The sequence below is a fragment of the Globicephala melas genome, chromosome 3 (assembly GCF_963455315.2).
Source record: "Globicephala melas chromosome 3, mGloMel1.2, whole genome shotgun sequence".
In the NCBI taxonomy this organism is placed as follows: domain Eukaryota; kingdom Metazoa; phylum Chordata; class Mammalia; order Artiodactyla; family Delphinidae; genus Globicephala; species Globicephala melas.
Window position 1 is genome coordinate 77,010,144 of NC_083316.1, and position 12,484 is coordinate 77,022,627.

The 12,484-nt window shown below is 42.4% G+C and overlaps 1 protein-coding gene across 4 annotated transcripts in view; it reads right to left on the reverse strand.

Moving 5' to 3' along the window:
• ELL2 (elongation factor for RNA polymerase II 2) overlaps positions 1–12,426 on the reverse strand; it is a 75,745-nt gene extending 63,319 nt beyond the window's left edge. The window contains exon 1 of one of the 4 annotated variants that reach the window (XM_030848174.2): positions 12,163–12,426. In XM_030848174.2, the coding sequence (XP_030704034.2) occupies positions 12,163–12,309 (147 nt within the window). In that variant the 5' untranslated portion in view covers positions 12,310–12,426. Of the gene's footprint in view, positions 1–11,648; positions 11,749–12,162 lie in introns of those variants that run through there. The other 3 variants (XM_060296032.1, XM_060296031.2, XM_060296033.1) reach the window with 3 other exon arrangements.
• Positions 12,427–12,484: the final 58 nt, after the last annotated feature.

The window sequence follows — 12,484 nt, forward strand, 5'->3', positions numbered from 1 at the left end:
CAACTACTGAAGGCCGCACGCCTAGAGCCTGTGCTCCTCGACAAGAGAAGCCACCGCCATGAGAAGCCCACGCACCTCAACGAAGAGCAGCCCCCGCTTGCCACAACTAGAGAAAGCCCACATGCAGCAGGGAAGACCCAAGGCAGCCAAAAATAAAATAAATTAATTTAAAAAAAGAATATTTAAAGATAGTGCAAAAAAATTTTCCAAAGTCAAATATAATTTTGGAATTTTGTGTCAAAACCAGAAAACTGTCTATAAATGGTGATGGGTCAGGTGACTGCTTTAAGTGAGATTGTTTTACGAAATGATTATAGCCACCTAGTTACTATTTACTGAGCGCTTAAAATGTGTCAGGCCAGTGTAATCACTTTTACTATCACCTGTGGGAATTCTCAGAACACCCTTGTGGAGTAGATACTATTATTTCCACAGGATTCCACAGGTAAATCCTGTGAAATCACATACGGTTACACAGCTAATAAGTGACCTGGAGCTCAAACCCTGGCCTGTCTCCCTTTAAGAACTAAGCACTCTACACAGCTAGCCTCTCCTGCTCCTCCTTAACAACAGTTATATAAAATGTGAAATATCTGACCGCTACAGAATTAAGAACTGGTAAGAATCAATAGCTCTTTGGGGATCATTTCTTTGGTTTTGCACTACAACTTAAGGAAAATATCAGGCACTTGAATTTCTTTTCACTTATGCAAGTAAATAGTAAAAAGTATTTATGACTTATCCTGGGATACAATTTAAGATAGATCTTTCTTTCCTAAAAGAGGTACTATACCATTTAAAGAACTGTGGTTATAATTCTTTTATTTAAGAAGTCATTTAATTCTGCTCTTTAAAACATCACCTGATAGAGAAACCAAAGACTATCCAATAATTATATTTTAACCACGGTAATAAAAATAAATCTAAGCTGGGAAAGAAGAGGAAGAAAAAAAAAAGATGGAGTATAAGCAGACAGTAGCACAGGAAATCAGTTAATCCTGAAATCAAATATACCCAGCTCTTGTCAAAAGCTGGTAATATGTTTAGTATGTTTAGAATGATAGTATGAATGTGAAATTTTGAGGTAATCCAAAGATACCTTAGTAAACGGTATCTCCTTCTTTGCCCCAATCTTTTATTAGATGCTCCCCCACCCCCCGGGGGAGAGAGAGAGAGGGAGTCATTAAGTTTCACAAAATCTAGTATTTTGCTTTGTCAGTCAATCCAACCTTACACATCGCAGAAACTCCTTCTCTGCAGATTTGGAAGAACCAGATTAAAGAGCATTTGGAATAAAGAATAATTTCTTTCTAGCCTTTACAGCATAGAAAAGAATGAAATATAAAGGAGATTCTCGAAACAGTAGGGAGAAGTCAAAAATCTAATTTATTTAACACAGTCCTTGTTTTTAAAGATAGTTTCTGGAAAACTGTAGCTATCTGCTGCAGGCCAAATTTTAAAAAAATTATTATTGTCTTAAACGTTACTATTCCATACAACTCTTTAAAGGAATATGGAAGGCAAAAATCCAAACTGAACAACCACCTAAAAAGTTACTTACTGTGAACAAGCCCTTATAACAATATTTGAAGCATAATATCCCATCATTTTTTTCCAAGAGAGCGCTTAATGTGGACTTTATAATTGTGTAATAAGCTTACATGTCAAATCTGATTATAAATACAAATGAAGATTTGTTCTTTGGGATCATGATCTCTAGTAAAGTATAAGGAGAAACAGTAAAATAAACTTGGATTGGAAGATGGGTATTATTTTTAAAATAGTAGAAATTTGTAAAATGAAGCATCTACAACAAAGGGAGCCATTAGAAGGCTTGAAACTTGGAAACTACATGATCACACACACTTGGTGTTTTAAAAAGATAGCTTTGGCTGCTGTGTGGAGAATGGACTATTGGGGGAAGAGTGGAAGCCTGGAGGCTAGATGGAAGTCCATGGCAGTGGTCCTCAAGAGAGATAATGGTGGCTGGGACTGGAGTCGTGGTGATGGATGAAGTTAGATTTCAGATTTTTGAAGACTGACAGAACTTGCTGATGGATCAACTAAGCCAAGAAAAGAGGATATAAAATCAAGGAATACTAGTCAATTACTAGTCAACTGGTGATGAGTACTGCCACTTACTGAAATGGGGAACACTCATGAAGATGTAGGTTTGAAGGGTGAAATCAAGAGTTGTGCTTGGCAAAAATAAACTCAAAATGGATTAAAGACTTAAATGTAAGGCCAGACACTATAAAACTCTTAGAGGAAAACATAGGCAGAACACTCTATGACATAAATCACAGCAAGATCCTTTTTGAGCCACCTCCTAGAGAAATGGAAATAAAAATAAAAATAAACAAATGGGACCTAATGAAACGAAAAAGCTTTTGCACAGCAAAGGAAAACATAAACAAGATGAAAAGACAACCCTCAGAATGAGAGAAAATATTTGTAAATGAAGCAACTGACAAAGGATTAATCTCCAAAATTTACAAGCAGCTCATGCAGCTCAATATCAAAAAAACAAACAACCCAATCCAAAAATGGGCAGAAGACCTAAATAGACATTTCTCCAAAGAAGATATACAGATTGCCAACAAACACATGAAAGAATGCTCAACATCACTAATCATTTGAGAAATGCAAATCAAAAATACAATGAGGTATCACCTCACACCGGTCAGAATGGTCATCATCAAAAAATCTACAAACAATAAATGCTGGAGAGGGTGTGGAGAAAAGGGAACCCTCTTGCATTGTTGGTGGGAATGTAAATTGATACAGCCACTATGGAGAACAGTATGGAGGTTCCTTAAAAAACTAAGAATAGAACTACCATATGAACCAGCAATCCCACTACCAGGCATATACTCTGAGAAAACCATAATTCAAAGAGTCATGTACCACAATGTTCACTGCAGCACTATTTACAATAGCCAGGACATGGAAGCAACCTAAGTGTCCATCGACAGATGAATGCGTAAAGAAGATGTGGTACATATATACAATAGAATATTACTCAGCCATAAAAAGAAACAAAATTGAGTTATTTGTAGTGAGGTGGATGGACCTAGAGACTCTCATACAGAGTGAAGTAAGTCAAAGAGAAAAACAAATACCGTATGCTAACACATATATATGGAATCTAAAAAAAAAAAAAAGGTCTGAAGAACATAGGGGCAGGACAGGAATAAAGACGCAGATGTAGAAAATGGACTTGAGGACACGGGGAGGGGGAAGGGTAAGCTGGGATGAAGTGAGAGTGGCATGGACATACATACACTACCAAATGTAAAATAGATAGCTAGTGGGAAGCAGCCACATAGCACAGGGAGATCAGCTAGGTGCTTTGTGACCACTTAGAGGGGTGGGGTGGGGGGAGGGTGAGAGGGAGACGCAAGAGGGAGGAGATATGGGGATATTTGTATATGCATAGCTGATTCACTTTGTTATAAAGCAGAAACTAATACACCATTATAAAGCAATTATACTCCAATAAAGATGTTTAAAAAAAAGGAATTGTGTTTGGGTCTGTTAAGTTTAGATAACCTATTAAACTTTGATAAAGAGATCAGGTGTTGAAAATTAGTGCCTGGAAATGGAGGAAGGTCAGAGCTGGAGATAAATATTTGGAGGTCGTTAACATATAGATGACATTTAAATCCACAGGACTGGATGAGCTCACCTAGGGAAGTGAATAGATAAAGAGAAGGGAACTGGGATCTCCAACTTTCAGAGGCCAGTCAAGCAGCGGATAATCAGCAGAGGAGACTGACAAAGAATGGCCAGGGAAGTGGGAGGAAAATCAGGAAAGTGTTTCTAGCAGGAAGGAGTAGTCAACTGGATGGCATGATGCTGAGGTCAGGTAAGACAGGAACAGAGAGATGACCACTAGATTTGACAACAAGGGACCTAGTCAGGTGCAATCTCAGGGATGTGATGGACACAACCCAGCTGGAGTGGGCTGAACAGAGGATGGGAGATGAAAAAGCAGACACTATTTCTCAGACATATCCTCAAACATAATCCTCTCTTTAGGTGTCCCCTTGCACAGAGACTTTATTGTATGTATGTATGTATGTATGTATGTATGTATGTATGTATTATGTCTGCTTGTTTCTACTAAGGTACGAGCACTTTCTGGACCATCCCTGACTTATTCAACTTTATATATATAGTGCCTAGTACTATGCCTGGCACATATCAGAAGATAAACAAACACTGGCTAAATGAATAAATGCATATTTGACAGTTATAGGTATAATTCCTGTTCCTACCTCTTAGTCTTTTATTAAAGAAAAATACATCTCAAGACACTCAACTGAGTTTTTACCACATGGATGTGTTTTCTGGCTATCTGAGGCATCATGGTTTCCAACAATGAAAACCAAAAGCCATGATACTAAGTAAATGTCTTTTAAAAATCTGCTAACATGTAAATTTACAAGTAAGCATATTTAGATCCTAAAGTATCTCAAAGAATCTTATTTGAAAGTTCATGCCTGGCTCCACCCTTGAACAAGCTCACTCTTCATGGGAAAAGTCTTCTAGCTAAGGTTATCTCCATGGACCATGAACCAAGTGCCCATAACTAGTCCATGACAATGTATATGTATAACAGAAGTTTCATGTACTCATGATTATTTTTTGGTTTGTTTTTCACAAACTGTCAAACAAAAAAAAGAGAATCAAAACACCAAAACAGAAATGAAAGTAATCTGGAAGTGAAAACACTGACCCTTGCAAGGCCTTTAGGAATCTTTTAAAAATGATGCTTGAAATGTAAATCCAGGCACATTGTAGAGAGTTACTTAATGTTTCAATAATCACTTGGGACAGAAACCATGGAAAGTATGATCTTCACGTTAAAATCAAATTCAATTTTCATATCATCTGTACTCTACGACAGTCTTAAGTGCAATTTATAGAGAACGTTACTGGATAAGGGAAGCCTATAAAAATCCGAGCAAAATTTGAAAATCCCTGTTCAAAACCAAAATTTCTTCCACCTAATAATTTCAACTTCCCCCAAAACATTACCAATCCCCAAAATTTCCATCCAAATGGAAAAGTTTGAGACATGTAAATAATATGGCATTGTTCTAGTCTAGCCTCAGACCCAAATATACTTCTCAAATATAAAACATCTAATCAAACCTAAGTCTAGTCACCAAACAACAGACTGAGTGAACGTCCACTAAAATGGTACTTTATCTCCCCCACCCCACCCCACCCTCCCAATAGCTTCTGATTTCCCTTTTTTTTTACTAAGGGTACCCCTCCTAGTGCTGATGGCTAGAAATTTCCATTTAACCCTGTTCCTTTAAAATCTGTTATTGAGTTCTATAGATTCTATTCATCTGTAATGTCTTGTCTCTCACTAGCATCAGTTTAGATCCCACTCATCTCTGACCTGGACCACATACTTCCTCCTAACTTGTCTACTGCCTTCCAGATTCATCTTATACTCATCATGCACACTGAGGCCAGTATAATCCTAAAGCATTAGCTCAAATCACCTTAAATTTCTACTCAGTGTCTCTCCAGTTTTGAGAGAATAAACTCCAACCTGCTCCAGTCTCCCTTTCCTCTTAAATCCAACTATATTTTCTCCAACACTCGAGGTTAAGTGGAACAAGGGTCTTCCTTGCAATTCTCAAAGCCTGCCTTAGCTTTTCTACTGCTGTCCTTTCCTTTCCTGTGCCATTCCTTCTGCTGGAGATGTGATTCCCCCCATCTAGTCTCTGCCTGTTAAAATCCTAAAACCCAAAGATGTTTTTTAGACCAATAACATATAGGATCCCCAACAAGAAAGAAACTTATGCTCTTTGTCTAACAACCTAGTTATTATTGAACTAGTAGCAAATGCTCTGACTACTGAGTTCAATTCAAGGTGCTAATTTGATTCATGGATCTTTACGGAGCATATAGTCTAATTAATAAGATTCTCTCTTTTTATATCCTATATTAAATTGCTAGCCATGAGATTCCAGGTTTGGCCTTTGCTGGCAAAATATTAGTGGAAGCCCTTAAACCAGTTCTTCCTAAAGATTTAACGTGGCTCTAAAGTGCCATAATGCCACAACCAAAATAGTTAGATAGGTAGATAAATTGAAAGGAAGGGAGGGAGGGAAAGAAAAGAAAGCAATTCTCCATAAATCTGACCTGATTTATGCCATGTTTTTCAGCTTCAATTTGGCTGTAGAGACACAGTCATTAATTTACTGTATTCTACTCCAGACCTGCTTTTCTAGATTTTTGCATTAAGTCATGGGAAATGTCCTATGGAGCTGAGGTATGCAGGAGAGTCAAATGTGCTGTGGTTATATACATGCTCTTTTCTTTATTCTAAAACTCAGCTCACCTTACATGAAGAAATGCCCATATCATCACATTTTAGGGACATCTTCTCAAATACTCCAAATACATTTGACTCAAACTGGCAAATAACTGGGCTGAACTCTGGTGCCACGGTCCTGAGCCTCTCTGTAGTCACAGCAAGTTGTTAAAAATGACCCAGCAGTGGTTCTCCTGAAATTCTCATTTTTCTCACTTTGCCGGCTTTATCACAAATTACCTAATAAGCGCTATGTGCACAGCTTCCATAGTTTTTCACAAGTGCAAATGGAGCAAATGGAAAAGTTGGATCTGGTGACTGTCCTTGATAAGCTTTCCTGTAAATCATTCCGAGAATTTTACACCCCTTTCCTTTTAAATTCTTTTGTTGAACATGTTCCAATCCTTCACATATGTTCTTTCTTTCTCCTCTCAGTTCTGGTGCCAAGGTTCCCTGTCTATCTCTTTAGGCAATCTGGCTACTGCTTTTCACTAGGAGGAGCACCCTTCTTTGCACTGAACACCTGATCAGCTGAAAAAACTTTTCAAACACTTATTGCAAAATGGGGCACAAACTTGACTTTCCTTGATAAAAAGCATTTTAATATCAAGTTCAGCCTGAAGATGGGTCTAAGTTAAAGTCAATAAGATTAACTTATTTTAATTAAAACTGGCTATATTTAAAAACTGCAACAAAAGGAATCTGCTAAGGCAAACCTCATTGTTTTACTTAGTAAACATGTCAGCAGCAGTGGCAGCTCTGTGCTGGCAGGTCTGGATGCTTGAGTGGTGCCTTAAGGAGAACAGGGTCTTCTGTATTTGTAAAAGCAGATTATTGAACACACATGTACACACTCAAAATTGTTTGAGGGCAGGCACAAAAACGAAGAGATAGGAAAAAGTAAGGTATGAGTCTTTTTGTGCCTTAAACCACAATGAGTCAAATGCTGATATGTTCACGAGGTAAAAAGAAAGGAAAGGAGAGGATATCTCCTACTCCATGACCTGTGGGATCGGTGATTTTATAAGATCACGGAACACATTAAAGGGAGCTATTGTGAAGAACAGTAACTTTAGAGGTTTACATAAGACTTTATGCTTTGACTGGAAATAACAGTATCTAGTAATACTGAAAGAGACTGAATTCCTCATGCAAAATTAAACGTAAGTATATTTGTACAAATTTTCAAAACACTACCATTTTCCTAGAAGACACTAATCAAAGCAGGGAAATTTAAAGCCAATAATTGGAGTTGGCAAGAGAATGTGTTAACAGAATCCTTCTTAAAGTCATCTCCTTTCTCATCTCCAGGCATGGAGAATGAATGGCCCCTGCTTCCAGATGCATCTATGCAAGACTTTTTATGTAATAGTTGGATAAACATGACAGTATTATTTGAGCCACCACCTTTGAAACTTTGAGTAAACATTAAAAAAAAATCAACAGGCTCAGCAATAAGAGAATCTGAAAACAAAATTTTGATAAGATTTTTGTTACTACCAAATGAGTTACTCAAATGTCAAAATAAAGCCAGCTACAAATTACTGAAGGAATTGGCTAAAATAAATTTTAGAATTTTGAGGTTTAATTTGAAATAGTTTTAGGATACATTTGGGAGAAATATGTAATTACAGTAAGATATGCTCATTTAAAATATGTGAGGCTTATATAGACCACAAATTCAGACATCAGTTTAGAATGACTATAAAGTTGTAATATGTGATTTTTATTTAGTAACCTGTACCTTCATTCAAAATAACCTATCTATAGGAAAAAAAAAAGTAGTTTTGCAATATATACTAAATATCTGTGTAAGTATTCTGAGTTCATTCTGCAAACCATGAAAATAACTTACCAGTTAACACTTTTTTATATATATAATCAACTTGAAACTGTCTCTGTATTCAAACTGAGTGGAAAACAACTTTTAGAAGATATTTACTCCAACTATAACTCCCATTCCTGGAATCACAATGTCTCTATCCCGCACCCCAATCTCTGTTTAAAAGGTTCCCAAGTTAGCTTTCCTCATTTCTTCTCTAAAAATAGAAAACTTGAGTAATGAAGGTCAATTAGGTTTGTTTGTCTTTCAAAACAGTGAGGAATTGTTTCTAATTAAAAGATTCTGTTTCCATGAACTCTAATAAGTTCAGATACTTGCTCAATTATATCTAAAAAACATCTGTATTTAGCCTAAGTCATAGTTTCCTAAAATTCTTAAATTTACCTCCCTGAAGTCTTAGGTCAAGTGGATTAATTTAGGACAGTAAATCCAATGGACAAAATAATCTAGATAAAAATAACTCTCTGATGCTTAATTTAGGAAATTAACCTGTTGAAATTTCTGGCTCTTAGAAAGTCATCAGAAGAGGAGGCATAACAGTCATAACATTGCATGGGCCAAAGCCACTTGGAGGCCACTTGTCAAGCATCAAGCACCTTCCTATCTAAGCACAGGAATGGTAGGAGCAGTTTTATATGAGAAGTTAAAGCCATCCTGCCCCCCTCCCCAGGAGAGAATAGAAACTTCTCCCTGACTAACCAATGCATTCCAACATTTTTCCAAACGCAGCTACAATTTAAAGTTAGGAGCCCTAATTTGATAAGGGTGGAAAGTGAAAGCGTAAAAGACCAAGTATGTATCCTTCTACTGGAGGAGAAAAGCTCGGCCATATGCCCACTGCTGGCAACTTTACCGTGTTGATGGGGGAGCCGTGGTCTGGCCCTAGTCAGGAGGTGGGACACTGAGGACACATTGTGGGAGACTTGGCTGAACACACCAGAGGATACTGTAGTAAGTTCCAACAGTACCTCATTTCTTTTTCTTCTGTCTCTTCCCACTTTTCAGCTGTCTGAAGTTAACAGTCTCACCCCAAATCCTGCTTTTCCAAGCCCCTTAAGAAGTGTTTCTGTGGCCAAAGTGACAGTGAGGCCTGGGGACAGGAACTGGTTAAGTCAGAAACAAGGCAGTGTCCAACTGCAACGGCCAAGTCAACTTATTTCTTCCTCCTCTCCCTGCATAGTACTGCTTCTACTACCAACTTTTAGAAGAAAAGGAATCCACGGATTGTCTCAATCTACCTGGGTCCAACTCAGAAGGGTAGAGGGAGTTGGAAAAGTCTTCTCCCTTTCCCTTCTCTGCCTCTGTACAGATTGACTAGATACATTAATTTGCATGCACAGAGATGGAAACAGATGGTAATGATATTAATAGGCAATAGAAGTAGTCAGGAGCAAGGAAAGCCATTGACTTTGGTACCTTTGACTGTAAAAATAAATAAATATAACTTAAAAAAAATCAAGAACTAAGTGGTGGGTTGGAAGAGGAAGAATTTTTGATCTGCTGTTTCTTAAGACAGTGGTATATATGTGGAGCTTTTAGAATCCAAGCATTCCAACTTTAATCCCAAGCACGTAAACACTAAGGTGCAGGAGGCAGAAATGAAGGGAGAAAAACAAACAGCATTCTCAGTGAGCACTGGGGGCTTCTCTGCCACCTCTCTCTCCCTGGGTACCATCCCTTCCCTGTGCGGGCCTCCTCACCCACCTCTTCCGGGTCAGTGTCTGTCAATCTTGTTGTGATCAGCTAGCTGTACAGTATGCCAGTTGTCCCCCCAAGGTGGCTGGTTGACCTACTGTCCCCAGAGATGCCTCTCCCCACCCCTGTGTGTCAGTCTTTATCTGCTCCCTGGGTCTGTTTCTGACTGGAGGTTGGCCTCCTCCTGCCGGCCTCTTCCTCTCCGGTGTTTTTCTCTTTACATACCCTGACCTACCTTCTTCCCACTGTCATTCCTTCCCACACCCTCCTCTTGGAACAGGCAAGCTTATCTCTCCATCTTGCAGGGCTGAGTTTCTCTCCAGTGTCTGCCCCTGTGTCCCTCTGCCTGCCTATCTGGCTTCCCCCAGATGGGCCTCCCACTCCATGCTGGTGCTGGTCTCTTCCCTGCAGATGCACCTGTCTGCGAGTAGCTACTGACACATGCAGTTTTTATTTCTTGTATTTCCTCGCATTCCTATTGCTGTGTGACTTCCCAGTCATACATGAGACCCTCTTTCCCTGAGACTTCATGGTGTGTAGGAAAAGTATCTTTCTCCCTGTGCATGCACTCCTCCCTCCACCCCCGAGTCTGAGTGTTTTTCGCCTATGCTTCTCTGGTGGGTAACTCATATGTCCTGGAATGTACATCCATGTGTCCACTCAATTCTGTGAGTGCCATCCTGAGGGCATGCTCATTTCTGAGTCTCTCCTGCTGTTTACATGTACACTATCATGTGAGCTCATGTACTCCTCAAGCTGTGCACAACTGTGTGCCTCCTCCTGTGTGCATGCTTATGTAGGGGCCCCCTGAAGGTAAGTCTCCCTTGGCCCAGGTTCACACCTCTCCTGCGGTTTTGCCTCCAACTCTGGGCCTTCCTTCCAAGCATTTAAAGGGCCTGGCACTAGTGGGAGCTCAACAGATGTTAATTCCTTTCTCCACTTTTATCTGAATAACTATGAGCGTGTCTGGGTATCCCTCTGGCCCTGCTTTATGAGATCAGTTAATCGGAGCGTGTTTCCTTGACATGGACTTGGCTATTTGTCGGGATACCCTGTGGGTTCTCTGCTCCACGGACGGTCTCTCTTCTCAGAGTGACTGTTACCGGTCCCTCATATGGTATATCCCTCCCCTTATGCGATGCGTCCACTGTCTCCCTCACTCATTCACAGTACTGCATCTCCATAAACGGCTTCCCTAGGCACTCCGGTTGCGGCGTTTCTTCGCTATGCCTCCCACTCTATCCCTCACTTTTTTTTTTTTTTTTAAACGTGAAAACGCGTCCCTGGGTTTTTCCTCCAACTGCCGAGTACGTGAGCCTTCGCTGTGCTCGAGTTGTGTGTGTCCATGGATCTCTCTCCGGGACGCGGTGCGGGGTGAGAAACCCGAGTCTGCCCGGGACGCAGTGTATCCCCGCCCCCGCCCCCGCCCCGGACCCTCGATCCAAGTTTCCAAGTCTGTGAATCCGCCTCAGACGCGAGCGACGCGTCTTTCGGGTATGAGGAGCCACGGAGACTCTCTCTCCTCAGTAACCGATATCTCTGCTCCCGGGTGAGCGCTGGCTGTGTGTGGCTCTCGCTACGCGGTGTTGTGTCTCTGGGAACGCGAAGCGCCCGTGTGCCCGAGTCTCTGGAAGTGTAAGGTGTGTCCCCCTCCTCCCTCACACGCGGACTGTCTGTGCCTCAGCCTTTCCGAGTACACGGTGTGCCCCCCGCCCCCATAAGCTCAGCGCCTGTATCCCCAAGTTCTTGCGAGTACAATGTGTATCCCACCTTCATACGCGGAGCGCCTGTGTCCCGGTCTCTGCTGGTCCGCGGTGGTACCCCCAAAACGCGGACGATTAGTGCCCGCCGGTCCTCTCGGGTTCGTTACCCGGACGCTGCCCTCTGACCCCTCCCCACCCCCCCCGACACGCCGTGGGCAGAAGAGCCATCTCACTCGTCTCCCTGTTGCCTTTCTCCCTCACTGGGACAGAAAAGGCTAGAAAACCCGGGCGCCGTCGGAAAGTCCCGCAGCGGCTGCGCAGCCGAGCCAGGGCTGCGGCTGCCTCGGCCCCGCCGCCAGGGGCCGCCCGCCCGCCCACCTCCCAACGCCCAAGCGCCCAGCTGGCCCGGGACGGCGGCGTCAGCGACCCTGCCCGGCCCTGCCCAGCCCTGCTGCCGCGGGCGCTGACGGCGAGCCCCTGCTCCACCGGCCTCAAGCCAGGTGCCGGTGGCAGGGAGAGGCGCGGCGGGGCGGCGAGGGACGCCCTCTTCCTTCCCGAGCCCGGCCAACTGCCCAGCTCACCTCGTGGCTCTGGTAGGTCTCGAGCGCGCGGATCGCCGTCTCGGTGAGCTTCACATGCAGTACGGTGGTGTTGTCCTGTCCCAGCCTCCCGCACGACAGCCCATAGCGCTGCTCCTCCCGCAGGCCCGCCGCCCCCCCTGCCGCCATCTTAAACTCCCCGGGGTGCCGCCGCCGACGCCGCTCGGGCTCTAGCCTCCACTGCGGCCGCGGCTGCTCGGGCTTCTGCAGCCGCCGCCACAGCTACGGCCATCCCGCTGCTGACGTACTGTCATATACTGCGCGCAGCCAGACCTCGGGCTGCCACCGCCGCCACCCGCCCCAC